This window comes from Lepidochelys kempii, chromosome 2 (assembly GCF_965140285.1).
Source record: "Lepidochelys kempii isolate rLepKem1 chromosome 2, rLepKem1.hap1, whole genome shotgun sequence".
NCBI lineage: Eukaryota > Metazoa > Chordata > Testudines > Cheloniidae > Lepidochelys > Lepidochelys kempii.
Window position 1 is genome coordinate 46,615,664 of NC_136381.1, and position 19,480 is coordinate 46,635,143.

The 19,480-nt window shown below is 37.7% G+C and overlaps 1 protein-coding gene across 1 annotated transcript in view; it reads right to left on the minus strand.

The window, feature by feature from the left end:
• Nucleotides 1-19,480, minus strand: part of DECR1 (2,4-dienoyl-CoA reductase 1) — a 41,552-nt gene that overhangs the window by 6,698 nt on the left and 15,374 nt on the right. The window contains exons 2-6 of the mRNA XM_073330617.2: nucleotides 17,890-18,092; nucleotides 10,711-10,768; nucleotides 10,495-10,581; nucleotides 5,644-5,791; nucleotides 206-305 (exon numbers count right to left, since the gene is read on the minus strand). Of these exons, the coding sequence (XP_073186718.1) occupies nucleotides 206-305; nucleotides 5,644-5,791; nucleotides 10,495-10,581; nucleotides 10,711-10,768; nucleotides 17,890-18,092 (596 nt within the window). The remainder of the gene's footprint in view (nucleotides 1-205; nucleotides 306-5,643; nucleotides 5,792-10,494; nucleotides 10,582-10,710; nucleotides 10,769-17,889; nucleotides 18,093-19,480) is intronic.

Genomic DNA, 19,480 nt, shown 5'->3' on the forward strand with positions numbered 1-19,480 from the left:
AAGTAATACAACTTAAATTCTTCTTTCCATGAGAAGCTGTGATAGTAGCAACTGCTTTCTTGTTACATAAAATGGAAGCTAAGGAGTTCATTCATGATCCAGTCAAATAGCTTAATTTTGCCAGACTGACAAGATGTGGATAAAGAACCTATCAGCCCAGTCTGGGAAATGTGAAGATAAAGCACTGGTATGCTCAACTACTCACTTGCACATTGCATCTACCCCAGCTTTGGCAGAGGCACTTGGTGATACAAATCCAGACCCACTCTCCGCATAGATAGTTGTAATAGCCAAGAATGCTGCCCCTGTAAGATGCACGAAGACAACATTTTTAAACATGCACGATGAGCTACAAATCTTAAAATCAACATAAGTATCAGAACAGTACTGGTGTTTGCATCATCTGTTTTCAGGGATTTAACTTTCAGCTGTAAAAATGAACTCAAACAAGTTTGGCTCCAGCTGTTCTTTTCACTTTCGATTCTCCCTGTCCCTGAAATGAAAGAGTTTTTCCATATATATATATTTTTCCATATATAAAAATTCTTTTTCTTGGTGGTACTATAAACCCCAATACTGCATTTGGAATTGTGCAAATAGGTCCTTGCACCTATAGAGTCCCTCTGACACTGAAATTATACCAAGAAACCCTTTCTAGTGTACACAAGGCATGAGCCAGGATACTATTCTCATGATACTTCTTGAGGCCCAGGCCTTTAGGATATTTCTATACTGCAATTAGAGCTGTAATTTCCAACTTGGGTAGATGTACACATGCTAGCTTTGCTTGCGGTAGTGTTCCACAACCAGTGATATAGCTGCGATGGCATAGGCAACTGCTTGGGCTAGCTGCCTGAGTACAATCCAATCCAAGATCCTAGAGATGTCCTCGGGCGGCTAGCTCGAGCCACTGCTAGTGCTGCTGTGGCTGCACTGCTATTTTTAGTTTGATGAAAGCTAGCGTGGGTGCCTTCTCAAGATGGGAATTACACCTCCATCTGCAGTGCAGGCATACCCCCAGTTCTCAGGCAGCTATTTTTGCTCCAGCTTCCATCAGTTCCCCACACTTCCTGGCTGAAAGGGCAGGACATAAAACATCAATGTGAACAATTATTTATTTCAGCATAGTCTTAAATTATTACGAATTGCAGTAGGGGGCTTGAGGTTGAAACTGAAGTTTATTCTAGTGCCCAGAGATCTCTTTTCTTAGCAGGTTACAGTAACTCATACTGCAACAGAAAATATGCCAAAGTTAATCTTGACAATTGTACTAAATCTTGCTATTAGTGCCATAATGAGGTCTCCTAACAAAGACTGTTTTTATAAAATACATTCAGTTAGAATAGCAATCAACAACATAAATGAAGTACTTTTCGTGATGTAATATTTTTGTTTGTTTGTTCACTCACTTTCTTTTGTAATACTCAGTAACTCAAAATAGCTTACCCAATCATTAGTGCGTACCTACTGTAGTTGGGGGGAGGAAGGGGGGGCGGATAAAATATTAGCTATAAGTCCCTGGTAAAGAGACCACTAGTTCCTTATGCTAGTGAATGTAAAACTAAAATATTAAAAAAAAATACTATAGGTAGAATAATGATTTTAATTAGAACTGTTGCCCAATGCACATCACAAACATTTTATGTCTTGGGGATAGCCCACATACAAAGTCAAAGTAAAGTAACTCAATTAAACATTTATGTTGAGAAAAATTCACAGGAGAATTAAAATAAAAAACCATTAGCCTTAGAGAAATAAAATTCTCCATACAGAGACTCTGAACAGAAAAACAGACCAAAAAAACCCCAAACTAACTTTAAAATCTATTTCGATGAGGATATAAATTATTCGTAATTAGTAGACTTACAAGGAATAGGTTTATTAAATGCATGTTAAGTAAAACCAGGTGCCCCCAGCTTAGAAGCAGCAAAACTGATATTTACCAGGTATTGTTAAGGCTCATCTATGTTTTATTTATATGTATTTCAGTTCACTCTTACAAGGTGTATGTGTAAATGTATCAGTTCATTAAAAGGCATTATTTAATTGTTTTCACTATCTCATGTTAAAATTTAAAATAATGTTTAAATGAAGAGGCAATGGACTGGCAGATTACTAATAGTAATTTGTATTACAGTAACACATAGATGCCCCAACAGAGATTGGGGCCCCCCACTCTGCTAGGAAGAATACAAATGCACAGTAAGACACTTCCTGCAACAAAGAGCTTAAAAGCTAAACTGTGTACTATTTATAAAAATAGTTTTAACGTAGATCACATTTTGGACCTAAAATACATGTCAGTGTCTCTGTAACAACAGCTGTGATGTATGCTAGCATACTATTAAATATTTGTTTATAGTAGCACTCACAATGTACTATGTGCATCCCAAACATTCAAGAAAGAATGGTCCCTGCTCCAAGGAGCGCATATCGTAAGGAGAGGCAAGTAGACATGGGTTAGGGGAAGGGAAACAACAAATAGGGAATTTTAAAAAATATAAATGAGATTCACTGAAGGCAGCATGGCAGAAGTGGGTCTCTCAGAGGGCCTTAAACGTGAACAGGCCTTGCATGAGAGTGCCATGAAGAAGAAAGCACGACTGTGAAAGACGATAAACTGGTGGCCAAGGCTGTGAACACTATTAGAGTGGAGAGGGAAGGTAGAGGGATGCCATGAAACTTAATAAGGATATGTAGAGATGGAAAGAATTACATTGAGCTTTGAAGAAAGAGGCAAGAAGCTTAAATTTAATGGGATATGAGATGGGGAGCCAGGGAAGATAACTGACAAGGACATTGACAAGTTCCTATTGTGAGACAAGGAAGCTGACTTTAATGGCTGCCATGTGTATTGACTAAAGGGAAGCAAGGTATATGTTTGGAAGACCAGAAAAGATGCTACTGCAGTAAAACAGTAAAATACTGCAGTAAAATAACACTTAGGTACTAATATCTTCTTCCTACTCAGCATCTAAGATCCATCCCAACAGAGATTTGTCTGTTGGGATGGATCTTAGATGCTGAGTAGGAAGAAGATATTAGTACCTAAGTGTTATTGGACTGACTGTACATTTCCAGAATGCATTGCATGTGGCACATGAAAAATACCATTTGACCAGAGACCATAACATACTCTAAAGTGTCTATACACAGCTTTGAAACTTTAAACTCTAGTCATCAACATACAGCAATGGCAAAGCAAATTCAAAGCATCGTGGACACTTTTTGGAGTAAAGTTGTACTACGTTGTCATAAAGACTGCAATCTCAATAAATATGACCATATTAGCATTTTTTGTAATTATGATAGTAACAGATTTTTGTTCAGGTAAAATATAGGAACAAGCCTATATGCATGCTATTACTTTTCATGCTCTAGATAGGACTTCTTGCACTTCTATATTTTTCCTATATCGTTCTGGAATAAATGTATGTTTTGGATAATAGAGGACGAGATTACATTACAGTTGCAAGATGAGATGGCTCACATATGTAAAGTGAACTACTCAATATTCATGTACAGTGAAGAGACTATGAATTTTCATTATAATTATCACAAAAATAACGGAAGATGATGTAACTCATTCTTGAATTAAGTCTATACTCCACTAGCAATTTACTATTTTAAATGTTCCCAAGGAAAAATCCCATAGAAATTAAAATACCTTATTCCCAAGGATTCCCTGAAGCACAAAGAGGTAGTTATACGCAGATTCGTTAAAAAGATAATAATGAAGCTCATAATGATATACAGCAAAATATATGAAGAGATGATTTTAAAACTACAATCTAATGAGCAGTAAATATGGTTTCAGGTATGAAAGAAAGAGCCTGACACAGTGATTGTACAATAATTAAGAACATATTTAGCAAAGTTTATTATTAGAAAGGAAACACTTTTTGCTGCTTTTACATAATTGCAGACTGTGTTAAAGCAACAAAAATCTGAAACCTTAGAATGAACGAGTCCATCTGATCAGGCAGCTAGAGAAATGCAATACAAATAGGCTTTGCAGAATTCAATTTTTATTGTTTATATTTAACAGATGATATCAATGTTTATTTTCAAGCATTTTTTATTTTTATCAATTGAAATGTTCACTGTTGTGTGAAATCATGGGTTTAACGCTTTTTTTTTCAATTTTTATTTTTTAAATTTTCTCAGTTGTGGGAAATTATGGGGTGTGATCAGACAATTTTTTTCAGTGACAGTAGATACTGAGATTCAAAAAGTTAACACTTCATATAAGTCTTAACACAAATTGTCAATGTCACATGTCAAAATATACTGAGTAAATATAATTAAATCAAATTCTTAAGTTCTCAATCAGCATTTTTCTTACTTCGCCTATGCGCAAATTTCTGTCACCACTGACGGAACTACTTTTTTTGTTGGTTTGTGTGCGTACAGTGAAATCGACGTTTACCAAAATTTACCTATTAAAAAGCTAATCTTTCTAAATACAAGTCAGGACAATTCTAGGCTCTTATCTAGTGTGAGCTATTGACTCAAATGTGTGACCGTGTGCCTTAATAAATCTGGAAAAGTAGTAATAAAAAAGGGACCATATGGAAAACCATACCCAAGAACTTGCACTGCTGCTAGCCAAAGAGCAGGAAAGGAAGATTTATTTTTTTTCATTTTATAAATTAGCAAAGCAGTGTGCCAGAATAAAAATAGAGCTTTCTACATACATCTGCCAGTTATTATATACTGGCATATAACATTTTCCCCTAAAACAAATGAAAAAAAATTGGTTATGTTGTCGCCTACTCAGGCACTATATATTTGAATGTCCACTGGAACAGAATTACCAATTAGTCCAATTTTCAGAGTTACCGTCAGACACTCTGTCAAGTACTTTAGGATCACAATTTGAATTTAGGAAAAATGAGAAACAAAAGCTAATATTAAATATTTTCGTAATTTAAAAATATTGCTTGAAGTTAAACATTAACCTCTAGTATTTGCCATCAAAACATCACAGCCTGGAACTTGAAAAATGACTGGAAACAGAATAGAAAGAAGACTGAAACCAATACGTCTACTTTTATTGGTGAAGTAGAGGGAAATTCAGAAAGTCTTCAAATGTAGTAAAAAGCAATATTTAGATGTTTGCAGTTCTTTTACTTTAAATAAATCTAAGGTGCTGATAGTAACATTAATGGTATTTTTTTGGGGGAAAAAATAACTTAGCATGATTTTTAACCTAACTGAATCCATTTAAATGAATGCCACATAGTTCATTGCTTAATTAAAGGAAAATGGAGAAAGGACACAGGAGATGAGTTATAGCACTATTTGTAATTTAAAGAAAAGTCTTATTTTTAATAATTTACAGATAAGGTCCAAATCCTGCAATCAGATTTATGTAGGCAGCCTCATTCACTTTGGATCTGATTGCAGGATCAGGTCCTAAACTAAAATGATGGATTCTGCAAGGTAGTGCTGTGTTGTAAAGATGTTTGCACTATACAAAAGTTTCTTCTTGCAAACCTGTACAGCAATACAACTCATTTACCAAAATGTTTATTTAAAGCATCAAAACTTGCTATTGTACACAAGTTTTAAAGCAAGGACAGTAAATGGTAATGAGATGTCACAATCCTCAGGCACTGTTTAGCTTTAAGTGTAACTTACCTTTTTGTACTTTAATTAGTTCCTTTCCAATTTCTAGAGTTACAAAGGCAGTACCATTAAGAACAATATCAACTACTGTTTTCCAAGCATTAGCAGAAAGACGTTCAGTAGGAGAAACAAAGTTTCCAGCTGCATTGTTTATCACAACCTAAAACAAGAGAAGACAAGCCTAAAAAGTTATACAGAAATTACCATATATACTCGTTCATAAGCTGAATTTTTTTGGTAAAGAAGTGACGCATCAAAGAGCGGGGGTTGGCTTATAAACGGGTCTACACCAAAATCTGCTGATTTTAAACTCTATGAAACCATTGAATTGAATATTTAATACACTGTCGTTTTGTTTACCTGGAGCGCCTGCAGGCAGGGAGGAACTGAGGGTTCCTCATGGCCGCGGTTTGCTGTTCCCAGCCACTTCCCGCAGCTCCCATTGGCTGGGAACGGCGAACCGTGGCCACAGGGAACTGAGGGGCTCCATGCCTGCAGGCGCTCCAGGTAAACAAAACGTCCCAACCCGCCAGCGGCTTACCCTGACAGGCCGGGAGCCAAAGTCTGCCGACCCATTTATTGATGTCAATACTGCAGCCTTTTAAAGTTGCAAAGGCTTTGTTTAGTGGACTAGATTGGCTTGAAAGGAATCCTAAAAGAGCAGTAATTTGATCTCTTCATGCATTTCTACCAATGGACCTCATAAGTCTCGAGCCAATATGAAAATATAACATGCAGAATCGATGGAATCTCTAATAAAACTGAAACAGCCTATTATCCCCACAGACATGCCAATTTATAGGGCTGTTTTGAAATAAACAAACAAGAATAATAATTTGACAGTGATAAAGCAGGTGACATTCCTGTATAAAGTCCTACAAAATCTATAACTACTATAATAATAATAATCTATTTTCATACTAGTATTTAAAATGAACAACAGTGAAATCAAAAGAAAAAGGTCTGCTTATCACGCAGCGTTCAAACTTAAAGTTGTTGAATATGCAGAAGCAAACAATAATTGCGCCGCTGCTCGCGAATTCTGTATCAATGAGAAGTAAGAGAATGGCGAAAAAATAAAACAACACTAAAAGTCATGCCAAGAAGCAAGAAAAAATGTCCAACGAGGTGCGCTTCATTTCCTGAGCTGGAGAAAGATCTCAATAATTGGGTTGTTGAATGTTGACAAAATGAGTACATTGTCACTAGAACTGGAATTCGTCTGCGTGCTCTGCAAATGTCGAAAGATGACAAATACAAATCAAGTTTCAGAGTAGCAGCCGTGTTAGTCTGTATCCGCAAAAAGAAAAGGAGTACTTGTGGCACCTTAGAGACTAATAAATTTGTTAGCCTCTAAGGTTCCACAAGTACTCCTTTTCTTTTTGCAAATACAAGTCAGTAAAGCCATCAATGTTTGTCGCATCAGCGGGTTGGTGTACTCACTTCATGAACCACCATAGTGTCTGTGTCTGTCTTTGTCAGCTAACAAAGATAGCGCAAAAGCTGCTGAGAGATCTGGAAGAAAAAAATCTAATCTTTCCAAAGGTTTATTATAAAATATCGAAAGAAATATGCATTTGAACTGTCACAAATAGGAAATATGGACGAAACACCGATGACATTCGATCTCCCGAGCAACAGAATGGTAATCGGTGTTGGTGAAAACACAGTTTTAATTAAAACCACTGGCCATGAAAAAATCCATTTTACGGTCGTTTTATTGTGTTTGGCAAATGGATCAAAGCTCCCTCCTGTTGTTTCTTTAAAAAAAACTTTGCCTAAAAACATGAAATTTCCTGCTGGTGTCATCGTACGTGCACACGAAAAGGGATGGATGGATGAAAGTGGGACTACTGAATGGCTGGAAAAAAAAGTGTGGAATAAGAGACCAGGAGCACTTTTCAAGAAACCTGCTATGCTCGTTTGGGACATGTTCAGGGCACGCAAGACGGAGGAGGTGAAAAATGTGCCCAAAAATATGAAAACTACTTTGGCTGTAATACCTGGAGGCTTAACTTCAGTTCTACAACCGCTTGATGTCTGCCTGAACAAATCCTTTAAAGACAGGCCATGCAAAATATGGTCTGAATGGATGTGCTCAGGCATGGCGAAGCTGACAAAAGGCGGAACTCTTATGAAGCCCGAAATCAATCTAGTCACCAAGTGGATCAAGGACGCGTGGGTGTCCATTCCCTCGGAAATGATAGAAAAATCATTTAGGAAATGCTGTATCAGCAACGCATTCAATGGGTCAGAAGATGATGCCATGTTTGAAGATGACACAACAGAGGCTGATGATGAGAAGGAATCTGAGTCTGAAGATGACACTGCCGACATCTACGATGACAATGCAGGTGCAGCTGTGACTGAAGCCGAGTTTAATGAACTGTTTGGTGAATCAGAGACTGATTCAGACTTTGAAGGATTTAAGACTTTTTAAAGTCTCTTTGTTCTAATTTACTTGTTACATATTTGTTCAGTTATTACATATCGTTACATATTATAACAGGTTTTTCGTTGGATTACATTAAAATAATTCTAGCAAAACTTTTGAGTGTTTCTTGTGATGCCAACTTTTAAAATATAGCAGGCGTTGGCAAACTTTGGCTCCCGGCCCACCAGGGTAGGCTGCTGGCAGGTCAGGACATTTTGTTTACTTGGGGCATCTGCAGGCACAGAGCTCCTCAGCGTCCAGTGGCCGCAGTTTGCCGTTCCCAGCCAATTGGAGCTGCAGGAAGTGGCGCTACTGGGAGCTGAGGGCTCCATGCCTGTGAATGTTCCAGGTAAACAAAACGTCCCGACCCTCCATCGGCTTACCCTGATGGGCCAGGAGCCAAAGTTTGACAACCCTTGAAATATAGGGTCTGCTTATGAAAGTGTCATACAGTTTTTACTATTTTTTACCTATCCATCTTGGGGGGTCGGCTTATAAACAAATGGGCTAATGAACAAGTATATACGGTAGTTCACCATAGCACTTAAGAGGTATAAGAAACCTTTTGGCATTGCTAGACACAGAAGTAAAAATCTTCCTATCAAATGAAGTACAGTTTAGACAGACAGGAAATAATCCATCATAAACTGCAGAGGAGGGCCACCATATAGACTCTGGCCATTAGGCTATGCAGCCCTGACTAAGGGGGGCAGCCATATTGACCCTGGCCACTAGGCCATGTAGCCCTGCAGAAGAGGGCAGCCATTTTGACTCCAGCCATTAGGCAATACTGCTCTGAGGCTAGGGTGGTCATTTGGACTCTGCCACAGGGCTATAACAGCCTTCCCCCGTCCCCAAAGTATGACGCGGTGTTCCAGCCCCACGACATTCTCCCATAGTGAATACCGGAAAGAAAGCTATTCTGGACAAGTAACTTGGTAGAATTTTAGGTGGTGAAACTCAGGGATCTTTACTAATAGTTCAAACAACCACCTACATATCTAATATTTCCTAAGTTGCTAATATCAGTGTTCAATGATCCTGACTGTTATATCCCATTGAGGACAAGTGGGTATAAAAGAATAAATGTTTTAAACAGACTCACTGTCAAGTGGTTTTGTAACATATGGTACTGAAACAGGATACAGAACTCCAAGAAAGTGAAAAAAAATGTATATATTCTCTTCACATGGCTTCTGGTGGGATTTTTTCCTGACTTCTAGCCCATGCTGTCTCCCTCCTCCACTTTACCCCATTTTTGTCCTCTGACCTCTCCTTTACATCCCCTACTCTGTTCTCTTGCCAAGTTATTGCCTTCCTTCCTTCCTTGGGCTTTTGTTATCTCTCTCCCCCAAGTTCTGCCCTCTGATGGCCCTATACACTGCATTAAGCTATACTGGCAAAAGCACAGTTTTGCCAGTTTAAGCTGTGTCCACACTTGAAGTGCTTTGATATGGAATACCACTACAGCTACACTGGCAAAGCCCTTCTAAGTGCCAGCCTGACATATGTGCCCTGTCTCCCAAAACTGAACAGGCTAGTTCTCCTACAACTCTAACCATCTTGGGACCTGTCTACTTGAGACACTGCCCATCTCCCTCTTCCATAATGCGACAGCTGGATACCTCTGGACTTAAAAGAGAGGGACTGGGGGTAAAGAGTCCTATGTGAGAAGCCCTTCGCTTTGGAACCAGCTCCCTTAGCTTTGGTCCAAAATAGCCTTATTTGTTCACCTTCTGGGCACAGGGAAAGGCTTATCTTTTTACTCTGGCTATATGGAAGTTGACATTTTGTGAGTAGAGTTCTGATTTGTTTAGCTGACAGTGAGTTGCTGAGGACTGTGTGCAGGTTATTGGAGAGTGTTTACCTGCTAGGTTTAATCGGTAATTTCTTTACATGTTAGTTTTCAAAATAGGTACCTTTTTTGTATATTTTGTATACACCAAAAAAAAAAAAAAAAAAAGGCAAGGAAGGAAGAGAGAGGAAGAGAGAGAGAGACTTATTTCTGCTTTTAATTTGGAAGACATTCTGATAGTAATGTGACAGTTGTCATAAGTCCAGAGATAAATAAAATAATTCCTGTAGGGCTTCATTCTGCTCGCTTTACTCACACAAGTAATTCCACTCGAATAGCAATGGAACTTTTTGAATGGGTAAGGGGACAGGATTTGGTCCATTTGGCTACTGAACCATTCAATAGCTACACAAAACCAGCTAGATACTATGGGGATAGGCACTGTAGAAAACTAGGATAAACAGATAAAACACTAGTTTTGTGCTGCACTACTGCTGTATTAGTAGCTGTCTTTTTCCTGCAGGTCTCTGTATGCAGAGTTGCTTTTCTACCACATATCACTTTTGTTCCCACATACTACTCAGGGTATTTTCACTGAAGATTGAAGTCCTTGCCTCATAACTATCATACTTACATCAGGATGTCCTGCCACCTTGATTAATTCAGCAACAGCATTCTTAACTGAAGCTGGGTCTCTCACATCACACTGGATTGTATGAACCTATATATTAATGGAGAAAAAGGCAATTGTAAGACTTTATAAAAGTATCACTCATGATATAAAGAATAAAAAAAAATTCTTTAAAATTCATTAAAAAATATAAAAATACAAACTTATCCATAAACTTACCTTGTTTCCTGTTTTAGAAGAAATCTCTTCTGCAGTTTGTTTCAAAACATCGATCTTCCTAGAAATAATTATAAATTTTAGCATGACTTGAGTTTCCACTAAATGCATCTATGTTACAAATCATTACACTTTGAAACATTAAAATCTTTCTCTGAATGCCATTTGTGTGTTGGTGATTTTAGTGCAAAATTTACCTTTGAAATAAACATAATTTAGGGCCTTGGTATTTCAATTCAGTTTCTGAAAAAAGCTCTTTCAAGTAAAATGGAGCTTTAAAGAAATTCCAAGTTATGTCCAACAAAGTAATCTTCTCTCATATTTTCAGCTAAAAGCAACTCCGATGGGACTTAAAAAAAAAGAGATACTGTTGATAGTAAAACACAGCAGGTAATATTTAACAAAAAATGCCTTCATCCTGGGCACAATGAAATTTAGCAAAGACAAATTTAAGGTGCTACCCTTAGGGAAGAAAAACCAAATGGAAAAATACAGAACAGGGGATAACTGGCTTGGCAGTAGCACTGCTGAGAAGGATCTGGGATGGTGGATCACAACAATGCAATGCTGCTGCAAAAAAAGCAAATGCAGTTTTAGGTTGCATTAACAGAGGCATAACATGCAAATCACGGGAGGTGATAGTAATGCTCTACTTAGCACTGGTTAAGCCTCAACTGGAGTACTGTGTCCAATTTTGGTCATTAATAGATAGAAAGGATGTAGAGAAACTGGAAAGGATCCAGAGGCAAATGACAAAGATGATCAAAGGAATGGAATGTAAACCATATGAGCAAAGACTGAAGGAACTGGGTATGTATAGTTTGGAAAAGTGGAGATTAAGGAGGGACATGACAGTGATCTTCAAATACTCGAAAGGCTGCCATAAAAAAGATGGGAAAAGTTATTCTCTTGCCACAGAGGGCAGGACTAGAGGCAATAGGTTCAAACTACAGCATAGCAGATTTAGATTAAATCTCAGGAAAAACTTCCTAACTGTAAGAAGAGTAGGACAATGAACAGACTGCCTAGGGAGGTTGTGGAAGCTCCTTCATTAGACTTTTCAAAAGGAGGATGGATGATTTAGACAACACAAATCCTGCATAACACATTTGACACCTAAACAGCATACTGGCAGGGCGTTAGCAGTGGATGGTTCTATGATACTAAGTATTTTATTTGGGGCTGTCAATTAACCACAGTTAACGCTGGAGATTAACTGAAAACAAAATTAACACATTAATTTCTTTAACACGTTAATCACATACCTTTGGGCAGGGAGGGAGGCATCAGCAGCGGCCCCAGCTCAGAGCATCGGGTGGGCTGAAGGGGAGTGGGCTCCAGTCCAGAGCTCTGAAGGGGAGGGGGCGGGTGTGGCAGTTGGGCGGGAGCCCCGTGCCGTGAGAGCGGCTGAAGCCCAGTTCCTGACTGGGGCTGGAGGCCGGAGCCTGGACATGGGATTCGAGCCTGGAGCCCTGCACCTTGATGGGGGTGGGGGGGGGGGGGGGCTGAAGCCCAGAGCCCTCAAGCCTATTTTTGAAAATACAGAAAATCTAAAAAATATTTAAATAAATGGTATTCTATTATTGTTTAGCAGTGCGATTAAAACTGCAATGAATCACAATTAATTTTTTTAATCTCGCAAATAGTCACAATTTTTTTAATCGTTTGAGAGCCCTAATTTTATTACTTTTTATATATTCACTTATTTTTTGGGGGGAAAATATTAAGGAAAGGCCTACCAAGTGTTATAAGTACGGTATTTGATTTGTTATTTGGAAGAGCTTCACAGGTTGTTTATGTTAACTTGACGGATGAGATTAATTGCTCTTATCATGCTGGAAATCAGTAGAAATCCTGATGGTTAAAAGAAATATTGGCTATAGGAAATAATAATAAAAAAAAACTTGATAAGAAAGATAATTCTAATGATAAAATCATAATGGCCATTGCTGTCCATTTAAAAAGAAATTTGTTGACTTATTTTGTAAGCATCTAGAGGATAATAGCCAACGTGAATTTGTCAAGAACAAATCATGCCAAACCAACTACATTTCCTTTTTTGACAGAGTTATTGGCCTAGTAGATAAGGGGGAAGCTGCAATGTGCTAGATCTTTATTTTAATAAGAGTTTTGATAGTCCCACATGACATTCTCCTAAACAAACTATGGAAATATAGTCAAATGAAATAAATATAAGGTAGATGCACAACTGGTTAAAAGACTGTATTCAAAGCAGGGTGGATAAAAATCAATTATTTAAAAAAAAATAGAAAAAAATTGTTTCTTAATTTAAAATCAGATTTTTTTGATAAAATGCTTTTTGAGGAAAAACCTAAAGATAGTTTTAATTAAGATATATAATAGCTCAAAGATATCTCATCATAGAATAGGGATTATAAATTCTAATTCTATATTCATGTAATGTTTAAGAAAAGTTTGAGTTCCAATAGTTCATGGATTAAGAACCCAATCTTATGGGATTCCAGGGGCTTCTGGAATTATTTAGGTTAATCTTTCTATCTACCCAATGGGATTCAGTGCTCAGTCTAGAAGATACCATCAGAGATGCTTAGTTTTGAGGTTCTCAAACTGTTGATTTGTGTCTCCAGAGATAACATGCTTGTTAACAGCAAATTTTTTTTAAATAAAGAAAGAAATCATATATAGAGGTGAGAAATAACAGACCTCAAACCTATTGTCCCTCAGCAAATTTGTGTACACTGTGTCAATTCCTTACCTCTCTCTAGAAGTGCAAAGTTTCAAAAAGTTCAATGAACTGTTGGGGGCGGAATAGATCTGGAGAAGGAGCAGAAGACTGGAGGTAAATGTGAGTAGGGAGGGACAGGCAGTAGAAACAAAAGTGAAACTGTATGAGCACCATATTCCAGAAGACTTGAGATCTTTCTGAGTATAGCCTTCATTGATTTGAGATCTACCATACCATTCTCTCACTAGAAGGGGAAACCTATAATGGCAGCAGGCTGTAAGAGAGACCCAGTTTGGGAATATTTTAATGAAGTTCCTCTATCAGTGGGTAAGACAGGCATGCATGCAAAATGCAAACTGTGCAACAAAGAAATGCAAGGCCTGGTTGCCCGAATGAAACAACATCATGAGAAGTGTTCCTTCTCAGGAAGAAGCTGCGTTGAAGAGGATGCAGGAACTTCAGGTTGGTTAACTTTTTTATTTCATACTTCTTTCTTAAGGACTGCCTGTCTTCCTTCTGGACTATTCTTGAATTCTCATGTTTGAGCAAAAAAATATAGTTGTTACTCTATGGTACTATCACTTTAGATGCAGTTGTGATAAAAAACAAATAGCTGAAATAGGCAGATCTTCCTTTTACAATTTCACCTTTAAAGTAGTACTGAGTGTCAGTGAATGCAATGAGTAATACTAAATAAGCAGTATGGAAATAATAATTAAATAACTGCATTGACTTATTTTGTTTAGGAGAATCCATCCTCAACATACAGGATTCTGAAGACTATCCACCTTCAAGATCATTATCATTTCCTATCATTTCAGAGTTATCTGCCAATGATAGCATTTTAGTCACATAGTGTATGTCACATAGCCATAGTATGGAGCCATAGCCTCTAGCAAAAAGAAAAAAAAAATCTCCATCATTCAGAAACTATCATAGATAAATCTGTGATAAGAACCAGCAGATTACAAAAAGAAGTAATTGATGAAAAAATTGCCCAGTCTGTTTATGCAACAAACTCTCCTTTCAGTATGATTGAGAACCCACACTTCAGTAACATGGTTCAGTCATTAAGACCAGGATACAGTCCACCCAACGGAGCAGATGTTGCAGGCAAATTGCTGGATAAAGTGTATGAAAGAGAAATTGAGAAATTAAATGCAAATTCAAAAGGTCCAGAGGGTGAAATTGTTAACCTGAGTCTTGATGGGAGCAACAATGTCCACAATGATCCTGTTGTACATGCTTGTGTGACAACTGAAGAAGGGAATGTCTTCCTTACAGAAACAATTGATACATCAGGAAATGCACACGCAGCAGAATACTTACAAGAAGTAGCAGTAAAAGCTATAACAAACTGTGGGGAAAAAAATTCAAACGTCTAGTACGCAGCTTGGTCACAGACAATGCTGCAAATGTATCCAAGATGAGAAGAAATTATTCAGAAGAGAGTCCCAAGCTAATAACATACGGTTGCAGTTGTCATTTGATGCACCTCCAAGCCAAAGACTTCAGTGTTCTAGAAATAAAGGCTAATGTTGTTGAAATTGCAAAATACTTCCCTAACAACCACTTTGCAGCAGCTGCTCTGAAAAAAGTGGGAGAAACCAAGCTAACCCACCCACAAGACGTGCGATGGAACTCAGTAGTGGACTGGTTTGAGCACTATATGAAGAACTGGCCTAATCTGATGACAGTTTGTGAACAAAACTGTGAAAAAATAGATGGCACTGTCACAGCCAAAATTCTCAACATTGGGCTTAAGAGAAATGCTGAACACATGCTGAGTATCCTGAAGCCTATTTCTGTAGCCTTGAACAAAATTCAGGGAAATAGCTGTTTTATTGCTGATGCTGCTGAAATTCGGAAGGAACTGAGTGAGATCTTAAAGAGAGAAATACACAATGACAGAGTTAAATTACAAGCATTAAAAAAATGAATGGGACAAGCACTATCTCCAGCTCATTCTCTTTCAAATATTCTCAATACTCGGTACAAGGGTCAAACCTTAACTGCTGAAGAAGAGGAATTGCCTATGACATGGACATCCAGCAATCATCCCTCCATAATGCCAACTATAATAAATTTCAAAGCTAAGGGTGAACCATTCAAGAAATATATGTTTGCTGATGACGTTTTAAAGAAAGTCACACAAGTGAATTGGTGGAAGTCACTTAAGCACTTGCATGCAGAGACTGTTGAAGTGATAATCTCACTTTTAACAGCAGTAGCTTCTTCTGCCGGTGCAGAAAGAGTATTTTCTTTATTTGGACTAATTCATTCCAAATTGAGAAATCGTTTGGGACCTGAAAAAGCAGGAAAGCTGGTTTTTCTTTTCCAGATTATGAACAAACAGGACAATGAAGGTGAAGACGACTGAAATAGCTACAGAAGCCAATATTTTAAGTTTCTCATGTTGGCCTGGCTGACATAGTCAATTTAATTTTTCTTCTTCTTCTTTTTTAAATATTTCATTCAACTATTTTAGTTAAAAACAATGTTAACAAAAACAAACCTGATTTTAAAAAACTTGAACGTTTAACTAAATTCAAAAATTCATATGCTTGTTTTGTTAAAATATGTTTTCTGTTGAAGGAAAAAACGCGTAACACTGGTTTAGTTAAATAAAACAATTTAAATGTCTGTCTGGTGATATTCTCCTCCTAATATAGCATGGCAAGAAAATCCTCCAAATATTAATGATTAACCTGTTGAATTGGAGATAGTTCACCTCCCAAAGACTTCATAAATATCTGCTTCAATTACCTTTGGTAAATGAAATAACCAATCATTCATTTTCCGATATAGCTGTAAAATTAATCTGAAAAGTTTTCAAAATAAATCACTTTAAAAATGTATCATGTGTACCTTCTAAAAATGAAACCTACATCTATCTTGGAGTTGTGAAGAATATGTATTAAGGTTATAACAACCAGCAAGAATGCATTTTTATGTAGAAATCCATGATTAAATCGAGTCTTCCTGACTAATGATCTAAATCAAATCCACCCTGATTCAAAGAGTAGTTATCTATAGTTTGCTGTCACACTGGGGGGACATATCGAATGGAGGTCCTGAAAAGGTCTGTCCTGGGTCTGGTACTATTCAATATCATAGAATATCAGGGTTGGAAGGGACCTCAGGAGGTCATCTAGTCCAACCCCCTGCTCAAAGCAGGAGCTATCCCCAATTTTTGCCCCAGATCCCTAAATAGCCCCCTCAAGGATTGAACTCACAACCCTGGGTTTGGCAGGCTCAAACCACTGAGCTATCCGTCCCCCCATTAATTTTCATTAAAGATTTGGATAATGGAGTAAAGAGTATGTTTATAAAATATGTAGATTATACCAGGTTGGAAGCATTGCTAGCAGTTTAGAGGACAGGATTAGAATTCAAAATGACGGACAAATTGGAGAATTGGTCTCAAATCAACAAGAAGAAATTCAATAAAGACAAGTGCAAAGTACTACACTTAGGAAAGACAAATCAAGTGCATAACTATAAAATGGGGAATAACTGGCTAGGCAGTAGTACAGATGTAAAAGATCTAGCATTTATAGTAGATCACAAATGTAATGATAGTTAATGTGATGCAGTTGCAAATGAGGCCAATATCAACCAAAGGAGAGCAACAAAACTGATAAAAGGCTTAGAAAACCTGACCTACGAAGAAAGGTTAAAAAAAACTGGGCATATTTAGTCTTGAGTTAAGAAGACTGAGTAAGGACCTGATAACAGCCTTCAAGTATGCTAAGGGCTGTTTTAAAGAGGATGGTGATCAATTATTCTCCATGTCCACTGAAGGAACAGGCAAAATCTGCAGCAAGGGAGATTTATATTAGATATTAGGAAAAACTTTCTAACCATAAAGGATACTTAAGCACTGGAGTAGGTTTCCAAGGGAAGATGTGGAATCCCTGTCATTGGAAAATTTTAAGAACAGGCTGGACAAACACCCGTCAGGGATGGACTAGGTATACTTGGTCCTACCTTAGTGCAGGAGGCTGGACTAGATGACCTCTCGAGGTCCCTTCCTGTCTACATTTTTATTTTTTGCCTCTCTTCTCCCAACCCATTGAGTTTGCAATAGAGGTGAAGTATACCTGGCTTTTTTTTTTTGTTTTACTATACTTCCTTTTTGTGGACCATCATGACTTTCTTCTCATTGAAGGCTATGCAGCAGTCAAGCACAAGACATTACAGGTCTTACATAAATACTAACAATTTTAAATGTAATATTTATACTCTGCAATGTATTTGTGTATATTTCGGAGCAGCTTTTTAAAATTTAGCACATCAGATTATAATTAAAATGGTACTGCAGGTTAAGAGCCAGATTTAAATTACATGTCTGTAGCTATGAATAAAAAAAATGTATCTTTATGTATTGTTTACGAAGGAACAGGGAAGCAGATCAATGCAGCTTTCAATACTAAATTTTAAAAGATTTTTCAGGTTTGATTATTAGTATTTACCTGCTTGATATAACACATTCGGCACCTAAACTGGACAGAGCTGTTGTCATTCCTTTGCCAAGCCCAGTACCTCCACCAGTAACAAAAGCCACTTTTCCTTGAAAGGCATTTGGTGGTAACATCATTTTTTGAAGAGGTGGAAAGAAGCTAGCTTGTGGTGCATTGTTACTTTGACTTAATATATTTGATCCATGACTGAAAAACTGAAACAAAAAAATAAAATTATTTATTACTGCTTACATACATGGATTCCCACAACGATCATAAGAAAATTAAGTTTTCAGTCTTGGAATTATAATAATAAATATTTTCACAATTGACAAAAATTCACTGTAAGCAATAATTGTATATTTATTGCATCACACTATACGTGAATACTTTTAAACAAATATGAATATTAAAGTAATTTTAATTGTTAGGGTAAGTTAATAGACTGCGGTAATTTCCTCTACATTTTCAAACGAAATAAATGTTTTTCAACAGTTAAGTGATTTTTGTTCTTTTGAACATTGTGCCCAGTCCTGCAATAATTACTCACATATGCCCCAGTCCTACATTGGGATTAATTAGTGTGGACCCATCAGCTGTTTGTAGATCCCAAAGCAGGAGTGATGCTTTAGACCCTGATCCTGCTGCAAAGACTTCTGCATGCGCTTAACTATATGCGTTGTGAGTAGCTTCACTAAGTCAGCAGGACTACCCGTAGTATGTAAAGATAAGCACATGTATAAGTCTGCAAAATTGGGGCCTGCAGTAGTAGCTACCCAAGGCCTTGATCCTGCACCACTGAAGTAAATGGAATTTTCATTATTGGCTTCAACGGGAACAGGATCAAGCCCCATACAACTAATCCCACTGGTTAATGGAACTACTTGTATGGGTAAGGCTTTTATGACTAGAACATTTATTATAGGTGAAGTAGGTATCACTGCCTATTATTAAAGTTGTCTGACACATACCATTATAACACCCTGTTTTGAGTTGCTTAAAATTTTGCCAGTTTTAACAGTTTGAGCTGAAAATTTCAATGCTGGGGTCTGCTTCAAGCAGAAGGTTTTTGTAAACTTTCAGCCAAAACAGTTCAACCATTTCTGAGAATGAGACTAGGAGAAAATATGATTTTTAACATTAGAGCAGGGACTTGAAATTTTGCAGGGGAGTGGCCTTTGTGTCAGGGATGTGCTTTTTGCAACCCCTGTGCAAATTTGGCCAAGTTATAAGTCCACGAAAAATCACAGTTCACACGTGCTCAGTAGAGACTTGAAAGAGCTTAACTTAGGCCTGGTCTACACTCGGGGATGGCGGGGGGGAATCGATCTAAGTTACGCAACTTCAGCTACGTGAATAACGTAGCTGAAGTAGACGTACTTAGATTGACTTACCGTGGTGTCTTCACAGCAGTGAGTCGACTGCTGCTGCTCCCCCGTCGACTCCGCCTGCGCCTCTCACGGCAGTGTTGTACAGGAGTCGACAGGCGATTTATCGCGTCTAGACTAGATGCGATAAATCGACCCACGCTGGATCTATTGCTGGGTAGTAACCCTATCCGAGGGGTAGCGTAGACATACCCTAACATATCTGAAGATTCCAT